The sequence below is a fragment of the Phocoena sinus genome, chromosome 6, assembly GCF_008692025.1.
Source record: "Phocoena sinus isolate mPhoSin1 chromosome 6, mPhoSin1.pri, whole genome shotgun sequence".
In the NCBI taxonomy this organism is placed as follows: Eukaryota; Metazoa; Chordata; class Mammalia; order Artiodactyla; family Phocoenidae; genus Phocoena; species Phocoena sinus.
The window spans coordinates 7,064,355-7,089,063 of record NC_045768.1 but is presented as its reverse complement, the minus strand read 5'-3'; the positions used below and the strand labels follow the sequence as shown (position 1 = coordinate 7,089,063).

The 24,709-nt window shown below is 42.7% G+C and overlaps 2 protein-coding genes across 4 annotated transcripts in view; one reads left to right on the top strand and one right to left on the bottom strand.

Moving 5' to 3' along the window:
* Positions 1 to 1,188: 1,188 nt before the first annotated feature.
* DOLK (dolichol kinase) lies at positions 1,189 to 3,296 on the bottom strand. The gene has a single exon (XM_032635413.1). It carries the CDS (start codon positions 2,990 to 2,992, stop codon positions 1,376 to 1,378), a length of 1,617 nt encoding a protein of 538 aa, XP_032491304.1. The 5' UTR covers positions 2,993 to 3,296; the 3' UTR covers positions 1,189 to 1,375.
* Positions 3,254 to 24,709, top strand: part of NUP188 (nucleoporin 188) — a 46,388-nt gene continuing 24,932 nt past the window's right edge. For all 3 annotated transcript variants that reach the window (XM_032635405.1, XM_032635404.1, XM_032635406.1), the window contains exons 1-11: positions 3,254 to 3,432; positions 11,333 to 11,387; positions 12,356 to 12,429; positions 15,250 to 15,334; positions 15,901 to 15,981; positions 16,463 to 16,507; positions 19,445 to 19,537; positions 19,674 to 19,793; positions 22,104 to 22,315; positions 23,669 to 23,783; positions 24,428 to 24,628. In XM_032635405.1, the coding sequence (XP_032491296.1) occupies positions 3,287 to 3,432; positions 11,333 to 11,387; positions 12,356 to 12,429; positions 15,250 to 15,334; positions 15,901 to 15,981; positions 16,463 to 16,507; positions 19,445 to 19,537; positions 19,674 to 19,793; positions 22,104 to 22,315; positions 23,669 to 23,783; positions 24,428 to 24,628 (1,227 nt within the window). In that variant the 5' untranslated portion in view covers positions 3,254 to 3,286. The remainder of the gene's footprint in view (positions 3,433 to 11,332; positions 11,388 to 12,355; positions 12,430 to 15,249; positions 15,335 to 15,900; positions 15,982 to 16,462; positions 16,508 to 19,444; positions 19,538 to 19,673; positions 19,794 to 22,103; positions 22,316 to 23,668; positions 23,784 to 24,427; positions 24,629 to 24,709) is intronic.

Here is a 24,709-nt window from a genome sequence, read left to right as displayed (position 1 = left end):
AGCCCGAAACCAATGTCGTAATACTCTCCGAGGGAAAGGGCTTGGCAGTGATGCTCAGGCAGAAGCAAGCTCCCAGAGCTGGGCTCCTGGCTTCCGGCCTTGGTGGGCCCAAGTTCTCACCTCTTCCTGCCTAGGCCCCTCCCTGTCAGGCTGGTGGCAAGTGGGGAGAACCCGGTCCAGCCTTGAGAAACCTGCTGTGCTATCTTCTCACTGATGGGAAACGTTCATCCATTCAGCGAAGGTCTGCCGAGTTCCTGCTATGTGCCAGGCTGTGCTGGCACTGGGGGATGCGGTGGGGAACCAGGGAGAGCTGGACTCTGCCCTCCCAGAGAGCAAGGCTGAAGCGTGCACTGCCCCCTCCCCCCGCCCCGGAAGAGCGATCCTGAACTCTCAGTAAACTTCACCAGACCTTGCCTCTAATTTCTCGCCAAGAGAAGAGACCAACACAGGTGTGGACGTGACTGGAGGGTGAGAGGTCTCAGGAGGGACCCCCTGACAAGGACCCTGTGCTGTCCAGCCTGTCCTTCATCAGCACCACTCGGCCAGGCAGCAGAGGCCTTGAGGCAGGGTGGGGTTGGCTGCAACAGGTAGGCGGCCCAGGACGGATCCTCTTCCTCCAGCCCTTCCAGGGATGTAACAAACAGATCCCATCTCTCCCCTTCAGCTCTTCCTAGCCCAAATGGGAGAAACCACATGCACTTGGCTATTTTCCTCTCGTAGTCTCCTCTGAATGAAGCCAGGGGAGTAGGGTCACTCTGGTCTCCAAGTACAACCCATATAACCCTTTGGTTTGCCTGGCTTTTTGCTGAGATGAGGACTGGCCTTGGGTAACAATGACACTTTCCCTCACTTACGTGACACTTCCGCACTTGAGTGCAGGCTCTGGGCTGGTCACCTCACACACGTCACTTCGCCAGAACCTCACGACACCCCGTGAGGTGCAGGCTCTTATTATTCCCATCTTGCAGACGTGAGAATTGAGGCCCAGGGCGATTAAGCAACTCACGCAGTTAAGACGTGGTTCAGCCAAGGATTCTGACCAGATGAGTCTGACACCAGAACCTGAAGTGTGAACCACTCTGCCCTACGGCCTCCAGTGTCCACTCCGGCCCCCCCGAGGACTGCAAGGTGAGGGGGGGCCCTACGGTGCACTCAAGCTCTTTGAGCTGTTGCACCATCGGTTAAGCCTTTTTGCTTTTAAAAATATCAGGAAAACTAAACCCGGGAGTGCTTTGATTTTTATTTTAAATCTCAATCAACTGAAAAATTAAATCTGCTTCTCCCCTCCTGGCTCTTCAAGCCCAAGTGGCTGGCTGCCGTGGGGACCATTTGTCTTCCCCATGTCCCTGTTTCCTTCATTGCTGCTGCACAGCACCTAGGCCATCAGCAGTATCAGGAGGTAGAGAGGCAAAAGGAGATTGTCTATCTGCGTAGTGTATGCTTCTAGGAGGGACACGGTGCTGATGGACCCCAAAATCCAAGCATAACTGTAGTTTAAGTCCACTCCACTGTCGAAGATTAAGATCAGAGCTACAGAAATGATCTGGGCAAATATAGATGTCATGGTCCCCTCAAAAGTCTTTTTAGTTCCAGGCCAGCGGATCTCCCCCACGGTGCTGCCGAATATGGAGGCCACAGTGTCGCCCACACCGACGGCCAGGACTCCTGCATAGGGGACTAGGGCCCTGGCTCCCCCGAGGCTACCCTTCTGTGTGCAGGGTCTGGGGACTAACCAAATGGGAAGAGACATGCCTAGGAGCAGGTAGATGTGGGTCAGGATGAGCGGTCCACTGTCTCGTTCGTCCAGGAAGAGGGACAGGAGGCTTCGCAGAGTGTGGCCCAGGGGCTTGATGCGGAAGTAGCGCACATACTCTAGGAAGATGAAGACCGCCAGACATATGGTGGCGGCCACGTAGAGCAGTGGCCGGTCCAAGATGATACCTGGGATGTAGGTGGCTACCACAATGAAGTGGAAATACTTCCGAGCAATGGTGGGGGCCTGGTGCTTCTTGGACTCGGAAGATGACCGCTTGGCATTCTGGTATAGCACCACCAGGCAGGCTAAGGTGGCCAGCAGAGACCAGTAGGCTAGGAGGTAGACTCGGGTCTCTGTCTGGAAGAGGAATTGAAAAAGCCACAGCAGGGGGTTCCTGCGGATGAGCCGGTGCAGCCAGGGCAGGACCACGCCGAGGCCCAGTACACAGGTCATGAGGTGGAAGAAGATGGAAGAGGCCCAGGTGCCTGAGTCCATGAAAACAAAGAGGGTGCTGAAGAAGATGCCCATGAGCACCATCCCTACCACCACTACCAGCAGGAAGAAGTCCAAGGGGTCCCCCTGGCTTTCCACCACAGTCAGAGAGCGCTTGATGAGCTGGTTGAGCACGAAGCTGATGCCACCCAGTACCAGCAGAGCCTCTCCAGGGGTGAAGCAGCGGGGCAGCAGATACAGCAGGATCATATTGAGGTAGACAAAGATCAACAGGACCTCCAGGACCTCGATCACCTCGCCTACACTCAGCGAGTGCTTCAGGATATAAACGATGACACCTCCGGCCAAGCCCGAGAGGACACAGGTGTTGGTGGGCACTGGGCGAGTGATGCCCAGTGCCAGTACCGATGAGAAGAGGGCCACTGCCATGCCAGTGGCCGCCACCACAATTCCAAACCGCTCGAAGTATGGGTTCCCCGCAGCCTGGCAGCGCTCCTTCATAACCAGCCCGAGCAAAGGCATGACCACCGAGGCGGGCAGTAGGCCACTGTTTGCGGACATTCGAAACTGGAAGACAGCGCTTCCCTGCTGTAGCAGCCGGTCCCACTTGTATTGGACGTAGAAGGCCTGCACCGCGAGGGCCACGGCGCACCACGAGTATCGATCCCACACGGCTGCGTGGATGCTCAGCACCACTACGAACACCACTGCCGCCTCTGCCAGCACCGAACCGCTCAGCGGAGCCCCAGGCCCAGGGGCCGGGGAAGCGCACTCTCGGGTCATGTCTTTAGACCTGAGACTCCGGGTAAACTGGGGTGACCAGGAACACCCTGGACTCTGGGCCCTTTAATCCCCGCCAGGCAGAGAGCGGTAGCTTCGCCCAGCCAGCACCTTCTCAATCCGTTCTCCAGCTGCGAGAAGGAAAGCTCTACTGTAGGCCACTCTCTGACGCCTGGGAGCTGGCGTCGGGCTACCCTCCACCGCCTCACACCTATGGCGTAGACGTCGACCCTCGGCCACCTCCCTCACAGCCTCGGCCGCCCTAGCCCGGACTTCCTCACCTCTCTGGGAATCGCCATGTTGGCCCCGCCCCGGCGTCACGTGACGAAAAGCCCCGTCCACGCCCTGGAGGCGAGTGATCACGTGGGCGTGGCGTCTGGGGGCGGGGTTGGAGCGCGCGCGCGCGCGAAGATGGCGGCGGCCGCCGGCGATCCGTGTGTGAGGTGCGGAGCGGGCCGAGTCGGCGGGCGTGACTGTGAGGCGCGGGGTCGAAGCCGAGCGGAAGCGGGGCGGAAATTGGGGGCTAGATGTGGCAGCAGTGGCTGGGCGAAGGCCGGCTAGATGGACGGGCTCCGGGACGGGAGGCGGTTACAGCCAAACGGTCCCCGCGCGCGGGGGTCTGAGGTGACTTCTCCAAGAGGGGGGCCGGTGCCTCACCACTTCCCTGGACTCCGGCCTCCTGTCTCCCTACCCGGTCCCTTTCCCTTCCTCCCCTCTCCTCTCGGCGAGTCCCTCGGCGCCCCCTCCCCCCCAGCTCGCTTCCTGTACGGCGTGACGCTCCCTCGAGGCGAGACTCGGCGCTTCGCGGTCGCCCGGGGGAGCCCCTACCCGGGCCCCGCTGCAGCCTCCTGTGCCCGGCCCGGCGGCGCTCCCCAGGTTACCCCCTGTGCTCTCGTTGGGAGGTCTGTTTCGGACGTCGCCGAGCCACCTCCTGGCAGTTTCAGCCCTCTTTCGTTGCTCAGCCTTTCATTCATCCCATCCGTCTAGTCGTTTTCTCATGCATCGATTCCGTCAGCGGACATCCCAGGCGCTGTACTGGGTTTTGGGGACGGGAAGAGAAAATATTAAAAAAGAAAGAGACAGTTCTTGCTAGCGTACAGGCGCACTAGCGCCAGACACTGGCGACGCGCTTTCTTTTATCCGTGTTATCTTGAACTCCCACAACTCCGGGAGGCACCCTGTAATTTACAGATGACTCACAAACCCAGCTCCGAACGGGCTGCGTGTCCGACTCCGAAGCTTTAACCGGATCGCCACACTTCCATCTCTCACTTATTAGCCTGAAGTGTTTTTCCTTTCCAGCCTCCCGCCTAACCGTCCCTGTCACTTCTTGCTCCCTGTGCCAGCAGTGGTTCCCCACTTTTTTGTCTTGTTCACTGCTGTAGCCTCAACACCCAGAAGAGCATGTAACAGGCTCTCGGTAAATGTTTATTCCGTTTGCCATTTCCTTCATCTCTCCGCTCTAGTGAGGTTTTCTTCTTTGGAATTTCCATGGAACTATCCGAACCTTGTGAGGACCTTTTTTGCTTTTTCTTCCTCTGCTGTTTCGTGTCAGCTCTTCTGTCGGGCAGCATGGTGGTCGCTGTGCTCTCCTTTTCTTAGGCTTATCTTACAGCCATTGTGGAGCTTGGGTAAAGTTTAGCTCCTGCAGGGCAAGGCGCGTTCTTAATGAAAGAGGACAAGGAAAGGAAAGCTGTTAGTTTGCCTGAAAGATGCTCTCTGCATCCTGGAGAACCTATCAAGCTCATACCTGAAGGTGGAAGAAATGACACTAGGATTTCTAGGCGCTGCTTTGCTCATAGCTTGTTTTAGGAGCGATCTTTTTTTCTTTTCTTTTTTTTCCCCTTTCCTTTCTATTTGTGTTGGAAGGCATGCTATAATGATTGGGATTATACTGAACAGCAGCCTTCTGTTTGAAATGCCTAGAGGTCTGAACTAAGAAGAAACTTAAATTCTATTCCTGGTGCCTGCTGATTTGCAGATGACCACAGACAGGCCACCTTACCATATGAGTCTGTTTCTCCAAATGAGAATCGTTTTCAGAGCAGTATTGAGGTGGCTGTGAAGCATGTATGTTAATATGAGTTGGCACTAGTCAAAAATGCAATAATACTCTCAAATCACTCAGGGTTTTGGGAGGATCACTGAGGGTTTGACGGGAAGTCAGTTTGAATTTTGGCATTTTGGCGTATCTGTTGTGTTCTTCAGTTAATGTGTGCTTAAAAAACAAACAGGGCTTCCCTGGTGGCGCAGTGGTTGAGAGTCCGCCTGCCGATGCAGGGGACGCGGGTTCGTGCCCAGGTCCGGGAAGATCCCACATGTCGCGGAGCGGCTGGGCCCGTGAGCCATGGCTGCTGAGCCTGCGCGTCTGGAGCCTGTGCTCCACAACGGGAGGGGCCACAGCAGTGAGAGGCCCGCGTACCGCAAAACGAACAAACAAAAACCCCGTGGTTTGAAAAGCTTGCTGCTTAGCTTAAACCCCAGTTCATGCAAGAGAGGTGTGCCTCATCTGTGGAGTCAGAGCATCCATGAGCATTCATTATTTCCGTGTGGAATATTATAACAGTGTTTCTCAAAAGAACTATCTCAGAGTAGATTGACTGTGTCTCAGGCTTTCTATCGAAAGGACTCAGTTGTAGAGACTGTTAATTCTAATCTCCTGGTTGCTTTCATCCAAAGGTTTCCAACCACATGGATCTCTGTAAGGAAGATAATTTCCAGTTTCATTAACTTCAGCTCTTTTAGGAATGGAATTCCATGTTGTCTGCTAGAACATTGGACTGCAAGTCAATATTTTTTTTTAACCTCACCTTTGAGGCAAGTTATTGAATTTCTGTGCCTTAGTTTCTTCCCAAAACACTTAGCTCAAATTTATTTATTTTATTTATTTACAGTGTCTGCAAACAAATGACAGACACTGTAGCACTTATTTCATTTCTTGAAAGTATATATGGAAGATGTTACTCTGAGGCTTGAATTAGACATCACAATTCCAACCTTGTCTGTTGGGTCTTGAAAATCACCTGCTCAAACCTCCAGATCTCAATTTGAGGTGAAATCTTTCATTGATCCCTGGATCAGTACCCAGTGGTCTCTCTCTTTTCTGTCCTATATGGTTATTTTCCTTTGTAGTGTCTAATTATTAGGATCATGCCCTTTGGTACTTTCTACTTTTTTGCTGATTGTGTAAGGTATGTTTAACATCCTTTATCATTCCCAACACTAAGCTTATGAGTATCGTGAAGGTCTTAGATTTATTTGGATCCCCATTATTCCTAGACCATAAATGTGTAGGAATTGAGGATCCAGTAACACTCATTTCCACAAGGATTCCCTTCCTGATAAACCACTGTTTTCTCCTTTATTCTGCCTTCTCTTGGCACTTCTGTGTATAATATTTGTTATTTCTAGTTTTTCTGTTCCAGGTCTAAAAAGGACTTATATCATTCTTATTCTTTAATATTTGCTCATCAGCATGTGTATTTTGAGCCTCTCCTGTGTGCCAGCCGCTGTGTTAGGGAATGGTCTGCCACTGTAGGACAGAAGGCTTCGCCTCAGTCTTTGCCTGCTTGCAGCATGAAATTCTTGGGTGCAGCTTGAGGCAGTGTAATATAATGATTGAACTCTGGAGTCCTGCAAACCTGGGTTCAAGCCCTGGCTCTATTATAAATTAGCTTTGTGGTCTAACAGAATTTACTTAACCACTCTGAAACCTTAGTTTCCTGATGAGATAATGGGGATAATAATAGTATTTGCTTCATAAGTAAGTTGAAATATTCAGTAAGACAAAGCATTAAAGACTTACTTAGCACAGTGCCTTACATAACTGCTCAATAAATGTTGGCTAATCTTGTTATCAAACTCATTCTCAATAAACATTATTGTTTTTGACACCTTATAACAAAAAGACCATAATATAACTTAGTTTTGCAAGTGAGAGTCTTAATTTCTAAAGATATAGCTAACTTTTTTTCTTTTAAGTAGTAAGTGTAAAAATTACTGTATTTTTCTAGGGCAGTGATCTATCTCCATTTTTGTTTTGTAGCAGAATCGTTTTCTCCCCATTCCTCCCCGCCAAAAAAATAAAAAATAAAAAAGCCACTATATCAAGCATAAAAGGCAAAGAAGATCGGGACTTCCCTGGTGGCGCAGTGGTTAAGAATCCTCCTGCCAATGCAGGGGACACGGGTTCGAGCCCTGGTCTGGGAAGACCCCATATGCCGCAGAGCAACTAAGCCCATGCACCACAGCTACTGAGCCTGCGCTCTAGGGCCTGTGTGCCTCAACTGCTGAGCCCGCGTGCTGCACCTACTGAAGCCCACGCACCTAGAGTCCGTGCTCTGCAACAAGAGAAGCCACAGCAATTAAAAGCCCACTTTCCACAACTAGAGAAAGCCTATGTGCAGCAGCAAAGACCCAAAGCAGCCAAAAAAAAAAAAAAAGGCAAAGAAGATCTATACTGACCAGGTCTTTTACCTGCTCCTCTGAGACAAGCTGATGCCCTAGAGCAGTGGTAATTTAGGAATTCATTTGAGTACTCATTTTAAAATGTAGATTTACCATGCCCAACCTCTGAGAAAGAGTAGCTCTGGGTGATGACTAGGATTCTGCAATGTTGCTATGTTGTTTCCAGCTGATTTTGCTGTTTGGGCTGAGGACCAACTACATTTTGAGAAACACTCTTAGAACATTTTTTTGTTCTTTTTTAATAAATAAATAAATTATTTAAAAAAAAATCCTTGACGTACAAGGGAACACCTGTAACACTGTTGGTAGAACGTAAGTTTGAACAGCCACTATGGGAAATAGAATGGAGGTCCTCAGATATTAAAATTAGAACTACATATGATGCAACAATCTCATTTCTGAGTATATATCCAAAGGAAATAAAATCACTATCTTAAAGAGATATCTGGACTCCCAGATTCATTGCAGCATTATTCACAATAGGCAAGATATGGAAACAAAGTTAAGTGTCCATCATCAGATTAAGAGATAAAGAGGATTTGGTATCTATACACAAAGGAATATTATTAAGCTGTGAGAAACATGAAATCCTGCCATTTGAGACAACACAGATGGAACTTGAGGGTGTTAGGAAAATTTAAAAATTCAGACAAAGAAAGACAAGTACTATATGATATCACTTACATATGGAATATAAAAAAGCCAAACTCGGGCTTCCCTGGTGGCGCAGTGGTTGAGAGTCCGCCTGCCGATGCAGGGGACACGGGTTCGTACCCCGGTCCGGGAAGATCCCACATGCTGTGGAGCGGCTGGGCCCGTGAGCCATGACCGCTGAGCCTGCACGTCCGGAGCCTGTGCTCCGCGACGGGAGAGGCCACAACAGTGAGAGGCCTGCGTACCGCAAAAAAAAAAAAAAAAAGAATAATTTAGCTCAGGCATACAAAAGCCTTCAATTAATGATAAATTTCTTTCCATTAATTGTGATGTAATGTTAGCCCCATTATTAGCTATTTATTATATAATAGGTATCTAATCTGTTTTGTGCAAACCAGAAGCTATCCTTGGTAAAGTAAAAGCATATGCCATTTTAAAGCCCCCCCCCTTTATTTTTTGCTAACTCAGATTTATCAAACAAGTAAGTTAGATGATAATTATTCTCTTTACAAAAGGCATTCTTCCAAAATTTACTATAAATTTCTTTAAACAGTGAGCTTGCTTCTGTCTTTAATTTCTTAGGGCTTGGCTTATTCGTACCTTTTAATATAGATTATCAGTACAAAGAGATATATTTGTTTCATCAACTGGATCTAATCTCCTAATTTTTGAATAGTGAATGCTCTCGTTATCAGAAAGATGATTAGTGATTCCACAGTGCAGTTGTGGGAGTTGGTGATTATTGATTCAGCAGAATTGAAGTTGTTTTCTTAAAAGCATTAACCTTTAGGAAAGATTTATAATTTTTAGGTGTCTTTCATCCTCTTTTGATGGGAAAATCCTGAACATTTTTAAATAGGGCTAGTGCTTTGTGTTACTGTCTTAATGGGGAAAAGATTTTTCAATTTATCCTCGTAGTTAATATAACTTGCATTCTTGTTAACTGTCTAGTATATTTTTTTTTTTTTTTTTTTTTTTTTTGCGGTACGCAGGCCTCTCACCGTTGTGGCCTCTCCCGTCGCGGAGCACAGGCTCCAGACGCGCGGGCCCAGCCACTCCGCGGCACGTGGGATCCTCCCGGACTCGGGCACGAACCCGTGTACCCTGCATCGGCAGGCGGACTCCCAACCACTGCGCCACCAGGGAAGCCCTCTAGTATATTTTATTAGGACCTTTTCATCGTCTCTCTGAAAATAGTCTTTCTAAGCAGTGTTAATTATTTCAGGTTACTATTCTAGGGCTTATTTAGGATCTCCCAAAATATAATCCCTATGCTTTTTATAATACTTTCTTTTTTTTATGACTTTAAAAAAAAAATTGGGGCTTCCCTGGTGGCGCAGTGGTTGAGAGTCCGCCTGCCGATGCAGGGGACACGGGTTCGTGCCCCGGTCCGGGAAGATCCCACGTGCCGCGGAGCGGCTGGGCCCGTGAGCCATGGCTGCTGAGCGTGCGCATCCGGAGCCTGTGCTCCGCAACGGGAGAGGCCACAGCAGGGAGAGGCCTGCGTACCGCAAAAAAAAAAAAAAAAAAAAAAAAAAAAAAATTGTTACTTTTATTTATTTATTTATGGTTGTGTTGGGTCTTTGTTGCTGCCCGTGGGCTTTCTCTAGTAGCGGCGAGCGCGGGCTACTCTTCATTGCGGGGCGTGGGCTTCTCGTTATGATGGCTTCTCTTTGTTGCGGAGCATGGGCTCTAGGCACACAGGCTTCAGTAGTTGTGACACGTGGGCTCAGTAGTTGTGGCTCACAGGCTCTAGAGTGCAGGCTCAGTAGTTATGGTGCATGGGCTTAGTTGCTCTGTGGCATGTGGGATCTTCCTGGCCCAGGGCTCGAACCCATGTTCCCTGCACTGGCAGGTGGATTCTTAACCGCTGCGCCACCAGGGAATTCCCCATAACCCTTTCTTGAGAGAATTTCTTAATGATTACATTTTGAAATTTAATTCTAGATTAAAAAAAGAACCACAAAACATGTTTCCATGGATGAGGGAAGGAACTGGGGTTAGCACATGGTTGGGAGTATATTTGAAGAGCTCCCTGAGGGCAGGGACTATATCTCATGTGTGTGGGGGGTATTTTTTTGGTATCAATGTTAAATTTCTTGATTTCAATTGTTGTACTATGTATGAAGTTGTCCTTGCTTTTAGGAAAGATACACTGAAGTGTCTAGGGATAAAGGAATATGATATCTCTAATACAATTTTGTATAGTTTTGGAAAAATATGTGTGTGTACAGGTACACAAATAGCATTTTTGTGTTGTATATATAATACAGTTATACACACACACACAAAGAGGGAGAAAGAAAATAATAAAACAAATAATAATTGGTGAATCTGAGCAAAGGATATATGAAAATTCTTTGTAATATCAGAAGCAGAAGTTGCTTCCATGGCTCCACGGCTAGAGAGAAGACAAAGCCTGTTCTGGGAGATGGATTCACCAGTTCACTCTGTTCCTACTTTTTTTTTTTTTTTTTTGCTTCCTCTTGCTGTGATGTACATTCTTTAAAGGACTCACTTTTGGAATCTTACTGGAATTAAGTTAATATAAATCTGAAGTAGATTCTGATAAGATGTATGTGATAAGCCCTTGAACAGCCACTGTTTTTTCCATCACTTTATCCATATTCCCCAGAGATGCCACATTTCTCCAGAAATACGCCTGTTGTTGAATGATGAGTTGATGGTCTTGGAGGGCCTTCTGGGGAGGTGCGATGTGGGGGGCAGCTTCGGCTCACTGCGGGGTGAAGGACACTGGTGGTGGAGGTACTGGGGATACTCATCGGTATGAGCTGTCCTGGAGGCCGCCATTTTGACACCAAGACCTGGCCCTGCTCCTCATGTGTGTTTTTTTAATCTCCTGTATTTAGCACTGCGTGTGGTACCTAGTGGGAATTCATTAATGATTGAATGAACGTAGTGCCATTCATAATGACTGTTAGACTTTACTGGATTGAGAAAGTGCATTATGTCATGTATTTAGAAAATTTTCTGAAGGTGTTGGGGGTCCTGAAACAGATTAGTCTTTTTCTGGACTTTTGTTCCTTATCGGTCATTACATTTTAATGAGAAGGGAGGAGATAGAAATACTAAATTGAGGCATCTTCTTAGCATAGAAGATGTACTGTAATTCATTAATTACTGTGTTTCATTAATTCTAAAATATACATTTTTCTTTTTTCCGAAAGAGCAAGATTACCTCTGCTTTCTGTCATTTTTTAGGAGTAGTAGAGAACTGTGGACAATTTTGCTTGGAAGGTCAGCTCTGAGAGAACTGGTAAGTGGTGTGTTCTTGAATGGATTCTGTGGTTCTTTGTGTAGTTTACATGACCAAAAAATGCCCTTCTCTTTGAAATAGGAAGTAAACACCTTTTATTATTCCTAAAATAGGCATTATGCATTCCCCACTTCTCTTTGCTGAAATGCAGTGTGTCTTATAGCCTAGCTGTTGAAGTTTTCGAAATCTCCACTTTTCTTTGTACCTCAGTGATTCCTTTTCTGAAAAGATACCAGTGCCACTTGACTGGCTGCTGAGAGTAGGGGTACAAACACCATTTTACTACTATAGGCTAACAGAGATTCTCAGGCCTTTTCTCTGTCTCATATTCACTTGCCTTTTCTTCCTTTTCTGTTTAGCTAGCTGCTTAGGTCACAGAGGCTGAGGTTTTTAGGACATTTCCAAGTATATAATCAATAAAGAACAGTTCTTCATGTGGATCCCTGAGTGTTCTGACTCTGTGAGGCTGAAGTGTTAAGATGACATATAATTATTACTAGTGTTGTTATTGTAATTAGCATAATGAATGTTAACATCATTTTTAGAGCTTTAACAGTTTTTGATATGCCTTCATCAGATAATTCCATGTCTGAGAATATATTTTAAAAGAAAGAAATTGTTTTGGGCACAAAGCTCTTTACCATAGTGTTATTCATATAAATAAAGAATTATAGCCAGCTTAAATGTATCTAACATTAGAAGAATGGTAAATAAATTATGATCTAGCCACTTGATAAAATATTATGCAACCACTAGAAAGGATGTTTATCAAGATTTTCATAATAAGGTTAAATCATTATGTTAGAATGTTAAGCAAAGAAAAGCAGACTACAGAATTCTATATCCAAAATTATTTCAACTGTGGGGGAAAATGCATATTAAAAAGACTCAGAGGAATATTTTATCCTCAGTGTGATCCTGGAATCTGATTAAAATTGCATTTGTATAATTTCCTTCTTCTTTTCCAGAATCAGATTGAGGCAGAGCTGAATAAACATTGGCAGCGGCTGTTAGAAGGGCTTTCTTACTATAAACCTCCCAGGTATGGCTATTCTGTGGGTCTCATTTGAGTAATTCCCCTGAGGAACCTGACATAGATGAAACCACCCTCATGTAGGATTCTGTGATATTACTGGGTTAGTTAGATCAGAGGATATATAATTTGGCTAACCAGGGAAAAAGAGTAGGGCACATTTTTTTCTCTCTGTTGAAGAAAAGGAAATTCCTTCTGGAAATACAGTATTGTTGAATCCGTTGTATAACCCTAGTATCCAGGGATGAGGATTTATTAAATACTCAATTAAGATTCCTAATACTTATTTCAGTCCATCATGTTTGTGTGAGAGACCATCAGCACCAAATGCTAGGATATAGCAGTGAACAATGCTGACACAAAATAGCAGCTGACACTCATGTATTTTTTGCTATGTACCAGTTACTGCTGTAAGCAGTAGACTTACGGTAAGTTATTTAATCCTCACAACAGCCCTTTGAGATAGGTACTATTTTTGTTCCTTTTTTTTTTTTTTTTGGCGGTACACGGCCCTCTCACTATTGTGGCCTCTCCCGTTGCGGAGCACAGGCTCCGGACGCACAGGCTCAGCGGCCATGGCTCATGGGCCCAGCCGCTCCGCGGCATGTGGGATCTTCCCGGACCGAGGCACGAACCCGTGTCCCCTGCATCGGCAGGTGGACTCTCAACCACTGCGCCACTAGGGAAGCCCTATTTTTGTTCTTTGTTTGAATATATAGATTTTTTTTGCTCGGCAGTGGAAAAGAACAATAATAAAATAGAAAGTGGTTAAAAAAGAAGACTCTTTTATCTTAATTCCTAGTCCAGCTCTTATTCTGTTATGCATCATAGTTCTCAAGCTGCCCTCATTTCCCTTCTACTTCTGAACACCTGTTGATTTTATTACATCTTCCCCTTCCATCTTCATTCTCTTAGGTTAGTGAAGAACTTTCTTTTTTTGATCATCTGTTAACCCTTCCCCCATAATTATTTTGAAGTAACTCCCAGACATCATGTTGTTTTATCTGTAAATACTTTACTATGTATCCAGAATATATGGACTTGAAAAAAGAAGATAAGCACTATGTTATCACATGTAGGTATTTTTATTATTATTGTTTCCATTTTACAGATGGGGAAACTGAGGCACAAAGAGGTTAAGTAACTTGCCCAAGGTCACACAGCTAGTAAGTGGTAGAACCAGGATTCGAACCTGGCAGTCTTACTCCAGTGTCTGTGTTCTTAATCATCATTCTGTGTTGCCTCTTTCAGACCTTATTGTTTAACTTTATACTAGCCTTTGTGTTGTGGATTTTCTGTGAAATGTGAGAGTCTCTCTAAAAAAAAAAGAAAAAATCCAACAACAATATGCTTTAGTTCACAGAATGGGCATTTGTGGTATGAATTTCTTTTTTTAAAGACAAAAGTTCCTTTTGTAGTAGCATGGGATTTTAAAGTCTGACAGACTTTTTTTTTTTTAACTGCAGGCTTAATTTGAATTTAACACAGATTTTTAAACATTTTTAACTTTTTTTTAATGTCCTCTTTCTGTTCCAGGATTCAGCCCAGGGTATCGTATTGCATTTAGTTGTCATGTCTCCTTAGCTGTTAGCTGTGACAGTATCTCAGTCTTTCCTTGGTTTTCATGACCTTAAATAGTTTTGAGGAAGACTGGTCAAGTATTTTGTAGTAGAATACCGTCAATTTGGAAGTCTGTTTTTTTTTTTTTCATTATTAGATTGAGGTTGTGGGTTTTTGGAAAGAATACACTGAGGTGAAGTACCATTCTTATCACATCATGGCAGAGGATACATGTTATCCACATGAAGTCACTGGTGATGTTAACCTTGCTCACTTGGGTAAGGTAGCATTTGCCAAGTATCTCTTCTGTAAAGCCACTCTTTTCTCTTTCCCTACTCTATTTTTCGGAAGTGAGTCACTCAGTATAGCCTGCTTTCAGTGTGTGGGTGTAGTGAAATTAAACTACCTCCTGAAGGGGGTAGCATATATGTGTGTTACTGGAACTCCTTCTGTAAGGAAGATTTTTCCCTTCTTCCCCATTTATTTATATATATATTTATTCATTCATTTATTTAAATCATTATGGACTCATGTATATTTCATACTTTGTTTTTACTTTGTTCTAGCTTTGGCCATTGGGCATTCTTTGAGGTTTTGACATGTCCCCATGCTTTTGTTTTCTGAGTATTTTCTTACTTTCTGGCATTACAAGATGCTCCAAGCTCATCTGGTATTTTCCCCACCCCAGCTCTAGAATCAGCCATTTCTCCAAGGAGTCCTGATACCTTTTGTTAGAGAATGGTATTAGAAATAAAGATCTGGGTGCTGGGTGTGCGCGCTGCTACTGGAATGTCATAGCTTCTAGGCCTTCTGAGTGTACATAGACAATATATATATGTATACTAACAGACCTGGTTTTAAATTTCACCTCAACTTTTTATTAGCTGTGGGATTTTTGGTAAGTTATTTATTCTTTCTAAGTGTTGGTAATTCCATTTGTAAAATGGGGATAGTAATGTTTACCTTCCAGGCTAGTTATAAGGATCAAAAATAATTAATGTAACTAAGTAGATCTACAAATAATATAGTTATAACTATAGTTTGTAACAGACATATACTGTATTTATTACTTAGACATAGTTTTGTGTTATAAAGTCTGTAGAGATGAACTTGTGTGTGTGTGTGTGTCTGTGTGCGCACATGTATGTGTATTTTATAGGCACCTAAAAGGCAGAAAAAGGTCTGTGGTAAAAATATCTTTAATATTTTTGTTTTAAACCCCTAGAGGGTCATTGAGAATGAGGAAATGATTCACTGTTCTTTTCATAGTCCAAATTCAGCTGAAAAAGTGAAAGCTAATAAAGATGTAGCTTCACCACTGAAGGAACTGGGTTTAAGAATCAGCAAGTTTTTGGTGAGTAAAAATTAGCACTGGCTCTGTTTATTACCTGCAGGGTGGATATGTGTGGTTTTGTTGTTAGTGATTGTTAGTGAAAATTCAGTTTATTTCAGTTTTAGAGATTAAACTGAGCATATTATATTTCAGAAATGCCCAAGTTGCAATTCTTCTTGCTAAAAGCCACAAGTCAAGTTGCCTGACCCTGTTTACTGCATATCATAGAGTTTTCTTCAGCATACTTGGGGTGTTCTTTAAGTCGCCCAGATTGTATTTAATTATGTAGCTGTTTCCTTTTCATTTTGGAAACCCATATCATGCCTGCTGCTATATTAATGTTCTTGGTGAATAAGCACAGTTGTTTCTGACATGTAAGTTTAACTGGCATGTAAATTACATGTCAGTGGCTGCTCCTTTTTTCTCCTGTTTGGGTTAAAATTATGTTGTGTGAAATCTTTTAAAATAATTTTTGTTTATTCAAGTTCCGTGTTCATTCTATAGAACAAATCTTTAGATTGCTTTGCGTGCTCTTTGTGGTTTCTGACCTGAGGTGGCTGTTCCTCCCTTGTAACCTCTGTTTTCAGGGTCTTGATGAAGAACAGAGTGTGCAGTTACTCCAGTGTTACCTTCAAGAGGATTACAGAGGTACTCGGGACTCACTAAAGGTTTGTAGTTATGTCCAGCTCCCTTCTCCTACCTTTATCCTTTTCCTTGTTGGTTTTAGATAATTCAGGATTTTGGTGCCAGTTCTCTGCAACAGAGATAGGTGATCAGATACAGCCATTCTCAGGAAAGACTTTGTAAAGCCTTTAAAAAACCTATGCTTAAGTCGAGGTCTGTCCTCAGACTTGGAGGGGCCAAGAGGTCAAAGATTGACATGTTAATCATAGAATCGCAGGATGTCAGAGCTGAAAAGGACCTGAGACAACATCTAGCCTTTCCAGCCCCTGATTTTATATATGAGGAACTTGAGGCCAGAGGAGAGGGGCAGGGATTTGAGCACAGACTTGGATACACTTAGGTAAAAAAATGTATCCAGAAATGAACGGGCAATTATAATCTTGAACGGTAAGGTAAAGATGTTTACCTTTTTCTTTGTTAATTGATTTTGCTAATAAGATGGCTCTTTGTTCTTTTTTCTTTCAGACGGTACTGCAAGATGAGAGGCAGAGCCAGGCCTTAATCCTGAAGGTCAGTGCTAGTCGCCATTTCCATTCTTTGATGTAAAATTGGGCAACAGATTCTTGACCGTGTTCTGAGCATTGCTGGCTTTTTTAAATGCAGTAGGATTAATTTGAAGTTTTAAATTTCTTTATCTTTCTTTCTTTATCTCCCCCCACCCCCAAAGTTGTATTTTTGTTTTATGATTTTCTTTGCTGTGCAAAAGCTTGTAAGTTTGATTAGGTCCCATTTGTTTATTTTTGCTTTTATTTCTATTGCCTTGGGAGACTGACCTAAGAAAACATTGCTATGATTTATGTCAGAGAATGTTTTGCCTTTGTTCTCTTCTAGGAGTTTTATAGTATCATGTTTTATATTCAAGTCTTTAAGGCATTTTGAGTTTATTTTTGTGTATGGTGTGAGGAAGTGTTGTATCTTTGATGTTGATTTACATGTGGCTGTTCAGCTTTCCCAGCACTACTTACTGAAGAGACTATCTTTTTTTCATTGTGTATTCTTCCCTCCTTTTTCAAAGATTAATTGACTGTAGGTGTGTGGGTTTATTTCTGGGCTCTCTATTCTGTTCCATTGATCCATATGTCTGTTTTTTTTTTTGACCGCACCATATGACATGCGGAACTTCCCTGACCACGGGTCGAACCCACGCCCCCTGCAAGTGTGGAGTCTTAACCACTGGATCATCAGGGAAGTCCCCATATGCCTGTTTTTGTGCTAATACTACACTGTTTTGATTACTGTAGCTTTGTAGTATTGTCTGAAGTCTGGGAGGGTTATGCCTCCAGCTTTGTTTTTTTTCCTCGGGATTGCTTTGGCAATTCTGGGTCTTTTATGGTTCCATATAAATTTTAGGATTATTTGTTCTAGTTCTGTGAAAAATGTCATGGGTAATTTGATAGGGATCGCATTAAATCTGTAGATTGTTTTGGGTAGTCTGGCTATTTTAACGATATTAATTCTTCCAGTTCAAGAGCGTGGGATATCTTTCCATTTCTTTGAATCATCTTCAATTTCCTTTATCAGTATTTTATATTTTATAGTTCTCAGCATATAAGTTTTTCACCTCTTTGGTCAGGTTTGTTCCTAAGTTTTTTGTTTTTGTTTTTTTTGGTGTGATTTTCTTTTTTTTTTTCCTTTCTAAAAAATTTTTATTTTATTTTGGAGTATAGTTGACTTACAATGTTGTGTTAGTTTCAGGTGTACAGCAAAGTGATTCAGTTTTACATATACATGTATCCATTCTTTTTCAGATTCTTTTCCCATATAGGTTTTTACAGAATATTGAATAGAATTCCTTGTGCTATACAGTACGTCGTTGTTGATTATCTAGATGTGATTTTAAAAGGGATTATTTTTTACTTTCCTTTTATGATATTTTATTGTTATTGTAAAGAAACACAGCAGATTTCTGTATGTTAATCTTGTATCCTGCTACCTTGCTGAATTTGTTTATCAGTTCTAGTAGTTTTTGTGTGGAATCTTTAGGGTTTTCTATGTTATCTGCATGTAATGGCAATTTCACCTCTTTTCTTCCAATTTGGATACCTTTTCTTTTTCTTCCCTGATTGCTGTGGCTAGGACTTCTAATACTGTGTTGAATAGAACTGGTGAGAGTGGGCATAGGATCTCATTTTAACATGGAATTTGACCATGACTTCTGAAGTAGTTTCCTATTTGGTATTTAGTGAGAACTGGGTACATCAGTTACAAGCAATTAGGACATATACTAATGGTATTTTTATATTTGCTTTCATGTATTTGGCCTGTCAGTTTATTTATTTATTTTAAAATATTTATTTATTTATTGGCTGCCTTGGGTCTTTTTTTAAAAAATAAATTTATTTATTTATTTTTGGCTGAGTTGGATCTTTGTTGCTTCACGCAGGCTTTCTCTAGTTGCAACGAGCGGGGGCTATTCTTCATTGCGGTGCGCGGGCTTCTCATCACAGTGGCCTCTCATTGTGGAGCATGGGCTCTAGAGCGCAGGCTCAGTAGTTGTGGCGCACGGGCTTAGTTGCTCCGCAGCATGTGGGATCTTCCAGGACCAGGGTTTGAACCTGTGTCCCCTGCATTGGCAGGTGGATCCTTAACCGCTGTGCCACCAGGGAAGCCCTGCATTGGGTCTTAGTTGCAGCACATGGGCTCTCTAGTGGCTTGTGGGCTTCAGAGCATGTGGGCTCTGTAATTGCAGCGCAGCGTGTGGGTTTAGTTGCCCTGTGGCATGTGGGTCTTAGTTCCCTGACCAGGGATCGAACTGGCATCCCCTACATTGCAAGACGGATTCTTAACCACTGGACCACCAGGGAAGTCCCTGGCCTGTCAGTTTATAGTCAGTTTATTACTTGAATGCCCAACTGAGAAGTCATGCTAGAAAACTTGCTTATATTTTTAAATAATTCCTTTTATCTTGTATAACTTTACTTGTATCCTAGTTCATGAAGGTCTTTTGCTTTCTTTTGGCCTAACACTGTTTCCATTTCTGTGATTGTTTATACAGATCTAATTTTTCCATTCACATCTTTTTTTAAAAAAATTAATTAATTTATTTTTGTCTGCATTAGGTCTTCATTGTTGTGCGTGGGCTTTCTCTAGCTGCGGCGAGCAGGGGCTACTCTGTTGCAGTGCGCGGGCTTCTCATTGCAGTGGCTTCTCTTTGTTGCAGAGCACGGGCTCTCTGCATGTGGGCTTCAGTAGTTTGGGCTCGCGGGCTCTAGAGTGCAGGCTCAGTAGTTGTAGCACACCGGCTTAGTTGCTCCACAGCATGTGGGTCTTCCCAGACCAGGGCCCGAACCCGTGTCCCCGGCATTGGCAGGTGGATTCTTAACCACTGCGCCACCAGGGAAGTCCCCCATTCACATCTTTAAGTGATTTTTTAATCAATAAATTTAAAATTGAGTATCTTCCATGCAAAGGTGAGTAACTGATTTTGAATCTTTGGGTTCTTCCCAGATTGCAGATTATTACTATGAAGAAAGAACGTATATTCTTCGTTGTGTCTTACACCTTCTCACTTATTTCCAAGATGAAAGACACCCCTATAGGGTAAGCCCATTTAGTCCTCTTGTTTCTCTTTACCCTGTAAAATTCAATCCTTTTTATAATTTATTCATATTTCTGTTTATTTGAATATTTACCTTTTACTCAACATATAAGTTACTGTTTTGGATTTTTTTTTAAGGTTGAATATGCAGACTGTGTTGATAAATTGGAAAAGGAACTAGTTACAAAATATAGACAGCAATTTGAAGAGCTTTATAAAACTGAAGCACCAACATGGGAGACACATGGAAACCTCATGGTATGTGGTTATTGGGCCCTCCTGTAACACTCAGGAGAATTGTATATCTGCTCATAGAGCTCTAGGTGAAATTATTTATTCACCTATGAACTTAAAACATTTATAAATTGTCATTCTTTAGAATAGTTTAAACATGTGATATGAATCAAAACATTGACTTTAACTAATGGTATTTAATTTGGGCCTTCCCCTTGACTTTGTCTCTCCAGTTAATTTACTTTTTTTCTTACCTGAAATATTCTCTTAGTGGTTAATGAAACTCTAAACCCAAGATTTCATCTTCTTTATTATCATTATCTATTAAGTGTGTGACACTAGTCTAATTGTTTTATCCTAAATCTTAAACCAATGTGCATTTATAGATTAGAACATGACCTTTTTTGTTTTGAAATTATTATTATGTTTATTAAAACAATTCAACCAAAATACAGACAGTAGCTATTTAAAATACTTAATAGAAGAAAAGAGCTCACTTGTAATAGCAACAAAAGCATAAATTTCTCAGGAATAAGCTTACTATAATCCAAAATCTAAATGAAGGGTACTTTAAAATGCTAAAGGGATATAAATAGTCATAATCAAATGGAAAGACATGGTGCCTTCTTAAAAATAAAGACTCAGCACCAAGTGTCAGTCCTTCTTATTTTAACCTATAAATTTACTGTGATCCTAGAAAAAATACTAACAAGTATTTGCTTTGCCTTTTATTTTGGAACTAGACAAGCTGGTTCTAAAATTCATTTGAAAAATAAATAAGAATAGCCAGGAAGTTTTTCAGAAAGGAAGATAAGCTTTATTAGATAATAAGACTAAAATAATTTAAAGCATGGCAATGGTACATGAATAAATAGACTGATGAATAGCACATAGTAGAAAGTCTGGTGTAGACCAAATGCTGATAGGGAATTAGTATGATAAAGGTGGCATTTCAAATTAATGGGGAAATGTTGGGTTTTTCAATAAATGGTGTTGGAACTACTGGGTAGCCATCTGGAGAAAAATCAAACTGTATCTCTATCTCATTCCTTCTACCAGAAGAAAATCAGAGAGATATCAATGATTTAAGTTTTAAAAATTCAACTATAAAAATACTAGAAGACACATGGGAGTTGGTTTTGTTTTTATTTTTTCGGATTGGAGAAGACTTTTTTTTTTTTTTTTTTTTTTTTGCGGTACGCGGGCCTCTTACTGTTGCAGCCTCTCCTGTATGTGGGATCCTCCTGGACCGGGGCACGAACACACGTCCGCTGCATTGGCAGGCGGATTCTCAACCACTGCGCCACCAGGGAAGCCCCTGGAGAAGACTTTTTAAAGTCTTCTTCCTGGACTTCCCTGGTGGTTCAGTGGTTAAGACTCCGCGGTTCCACTGCACGGGGCACGGGTTCCATCCCTGGTCAGGGAACTAAGATCCCTGGTCAGAGCACTAAGTGCCATGTGGCCAAAATAGATAAATAAATAAAAATAAAGTAAAACTCAGAAGCCATAAAAGAAAAAAGAAAAGATAAACCCGGCAACATCAAATCAAAAACTTTTACAAGGCAAAAAAACAAAAATAGTGCTATAAGCAAAGTCAAAAGACAAACTAATAGCATAAAGGGTTCTTGAAATAGAAAGAACACCTGTAAGTCAATAAGCAAAACCGAACAGAGAAACAGGCAAATGAAATACATATTTGCATGACAAAACTCACATCCAAGGGATGGGATAATGGGCACTCATACTTTGCTCTTTGAATTTGTATACTTTTTAATGGAAAACATTATGACAATATCTAAAAATTGAAAAGCACATATTTCTTGGCCTAGTAGTTCCACTTTAAGAGTTTATCCTATAGATACATTCACACTTACATGAAATGACTGTGTAAATGACAAATCTGTAGCATCCCTCAGCTTTATTCAGATATAATTTACATCCAGTAAAATTCATTCATTTTAAATGTACAGTTTGAATTTGGCAGTTGTATATAGTTACATGCAGTAACCACCTTCATGATCAATATATATTGATAGAACATTTCTGTCTATCCAGTAAGTTTGCAGTTAGTCTGTGACCCCTGGCCCCTAGCAACTACTAGTCAGAATGAATGAATGTGTGTGGCATATTATTGGAAGGAAAGACAAACCTCTAACAGTGGTTGCCTCTGGGGATAGATTTGGATGACTGGGCAATAGGAATTGTAGGGAGGGATACTTTTTTTTTAATCTTATTTTTATACATGATTTACCTAATAAAAATAACTCGAAGAATTTAAATGTGTTTTAAAATCTGACTTTATTTCTCTCCCATTTTTCTTCATTGGTTGTGCAGACTGAGCGCCAGGTGTCTCGCTGGTTTGTTCAGTGCCTTCGGGAGCAATCCATGCTGCTAGAAATTATTTTCCTTTATCATGCATACTTTGAGATGGCACCTACTGACCTATTGGTATTAACCAAGATGTTTAAAGAGCAAGGATTTGGTAGTAGGCAGACTAACAGGCACCTGGTAGATGAGACCATGGATCCTTTTGTGGATCGGATTGGGTAAGTCTGAATTGAGGTCTCAGAACTTGTACAATGTTTAGAGTTTAGAGCATTGATATTAGAGTGGTCCTGTGAATGGGTGAAGGTGGGGGCTAGGTATACTTTTCACTTAATGGGTGGGGAAATAGATGGGCGTACTACCATGTTCTAGGTCATTCAGGGAGTGAAGACTTGGATTGAGAGGGATATCTTCTCAAAATAAGTATCACATTCTATTCTTTTACTTACTGTTTTCATCTAATAGTTCATCCTTTCGTTCTACAAAAAATTCGTTGAGCAACTGTTGTAGACCAGGCACTGTGCAAATGCCAAGAAGACAGTGATAAATAGGGGAGATGTATTCCCTGCCCTCTTTGACGTCATAGTCTATGTACTTTGAATTTTATGGAAATGGGTATATCCACATTTTGAGGCCTGTTTCTTCTGTGAACAAAAGTACACACTTGACAGACTTTCCTCGTGGCACAGTGGTTAAGAATCCACCTGCCAATAGAGGGGACACGGGTTCGAGTCGTGCTCCAGGAAGATCCCACATGCCATGGAGCAACTAAACCCATGCACCACAACTACTGAGCCTGCACGCCACAACTACTGAAGCCCACGTGCCTAGAGCCTGTGCTCTGCAATAAGAGAAGCCACCGCAATGAGAAGCCTGTGCACCACAACGAAGAGTAGCCCCCGCTTGCTGCAACTAGAGAAAGCCCGTGAGCAGCAACGAAGACCCAACACAGCCAAAAATAAATAAATAAAATATTAAAAAAAAATACACACTTGACCATTGAGACATTTGATCTGGCCTAGATGTAATTGGTGGCTGTAGAAACCTTCAGTACTAGATCTGTGCTTTGATAGGCAGAAGCCACATGAGCCTACCAGCATTTAAAATATGACTGGTGGACTTCCCTGATGGTCCAGTGGTTAAGATTTTGGGCTTGCACTTCAGAGGGTGCGGGTTCGATCCCTGGTCGCGGAACTAAGATCCCACATGCTGCGCAATGCGGCCAAAATAAATAATAAATAAAAACTAAAAAATAAAATACGACTGGTCATGGGAATTCCCTGGTGGTCCAGTGGTTAGGACTCTGCGCTTTCACTGCTGAGAGCCTGGGTTCAATCCCTGGTTGGGGAACTAAGATTCCACAAGCTGAGTGGTGCAGCCAAAAAAATAAAATATGGCTGGTCAAATTGAGATGTGCTGGAATTGTAAAATACATATTGGATTTAGAAGTCTTAGTATGAAAAAAGAATGTAAAATAACTCAACCTTTTTGACACTAAAGTGTCTTACATTTCACCTTAGTCTCCATTGAGGTTCAGAGTAGCATGTATGACACCATGATATTTTTCTTTCCAGCTACTTCAGTGCCCTTATCCTGGTGGAAGGCATGGATATTGAATCCTTGCATAAGTGTGCTTTGGATGACAGAAGAGAACTGCACCAGTTTGCCCAGGACGGGCTTATTTGTCAGGTGAACTTGGAGCAGCTTCTTAATTTTTTCAGATGGTTTGTAGTTAGTAGTAAGTTTTTAACCACTCAACTATACTGCCACATACAATTTTCCTTATTGTGGAATTTGTGGTTCTACATTGTTAAGAAGTTAATTGGATCTGGAAGAAGTGTCAGATTTGTTAGTTATTTTCACAGAGGTGAGAGTTGAATCTGTGAGAACAAGTAGAGTGACTCAGGGAGATGATATAAGGACAAAAGAGGCCCAAGGACAGAACCTTGGCTGTTGTCTGCATTCATGTAGCCTGTGAAAGAAGAGGAAAGGGGAAGAACATGAGATGGGATGGTCAGAAAGATAGAAAAAGAGAGAGATCTGAGAAAGTTCTAGGAGGATCAGGGAAATTTTCTAAGGAGTCTCTATTTGAACATGTATGTTATAATCTTAATACTACTTAAAATCAAGAGAGAAAACTGTGGGTAAAGGGAAGAGTAATTGAGGGGTCTAGTAATGAAGTGGCTGTGGCTTGGGAAGAGTAAAATGTCAGAATGGGAGAGAGGGGCCACTGAGGATGAATGGAAGACTTATTAAGCATGGTGAAGGATCCTCTGGAAGGGTCTTGACCCTTTCTGTTAAGTGACACAGACGTTGTTTTCTCTTTCCATTAGGATATGGACCGTTTGATGTTGACCTTCGGGGACATTCCACATCACACCCCCGTGCTTTTGGCTTGGGCTCTCCTCCGTCACACCCTGAATCCAGAAGAGACAAGCAGTGTTGTCCGGAAGATAGGTGGCACAGCCATCCAGCTGAACGTATTTCAGTATTTGACCCGACTACTCCGCTCACTGGCCAGTGGGGGAAATGATGTGAGGCTTGGGCTATTGGTGTTTGAGCATGAGAGTGGGCAAAGAGCGAGGGAGAAGCTCATTAATGAGTCATGATAATAA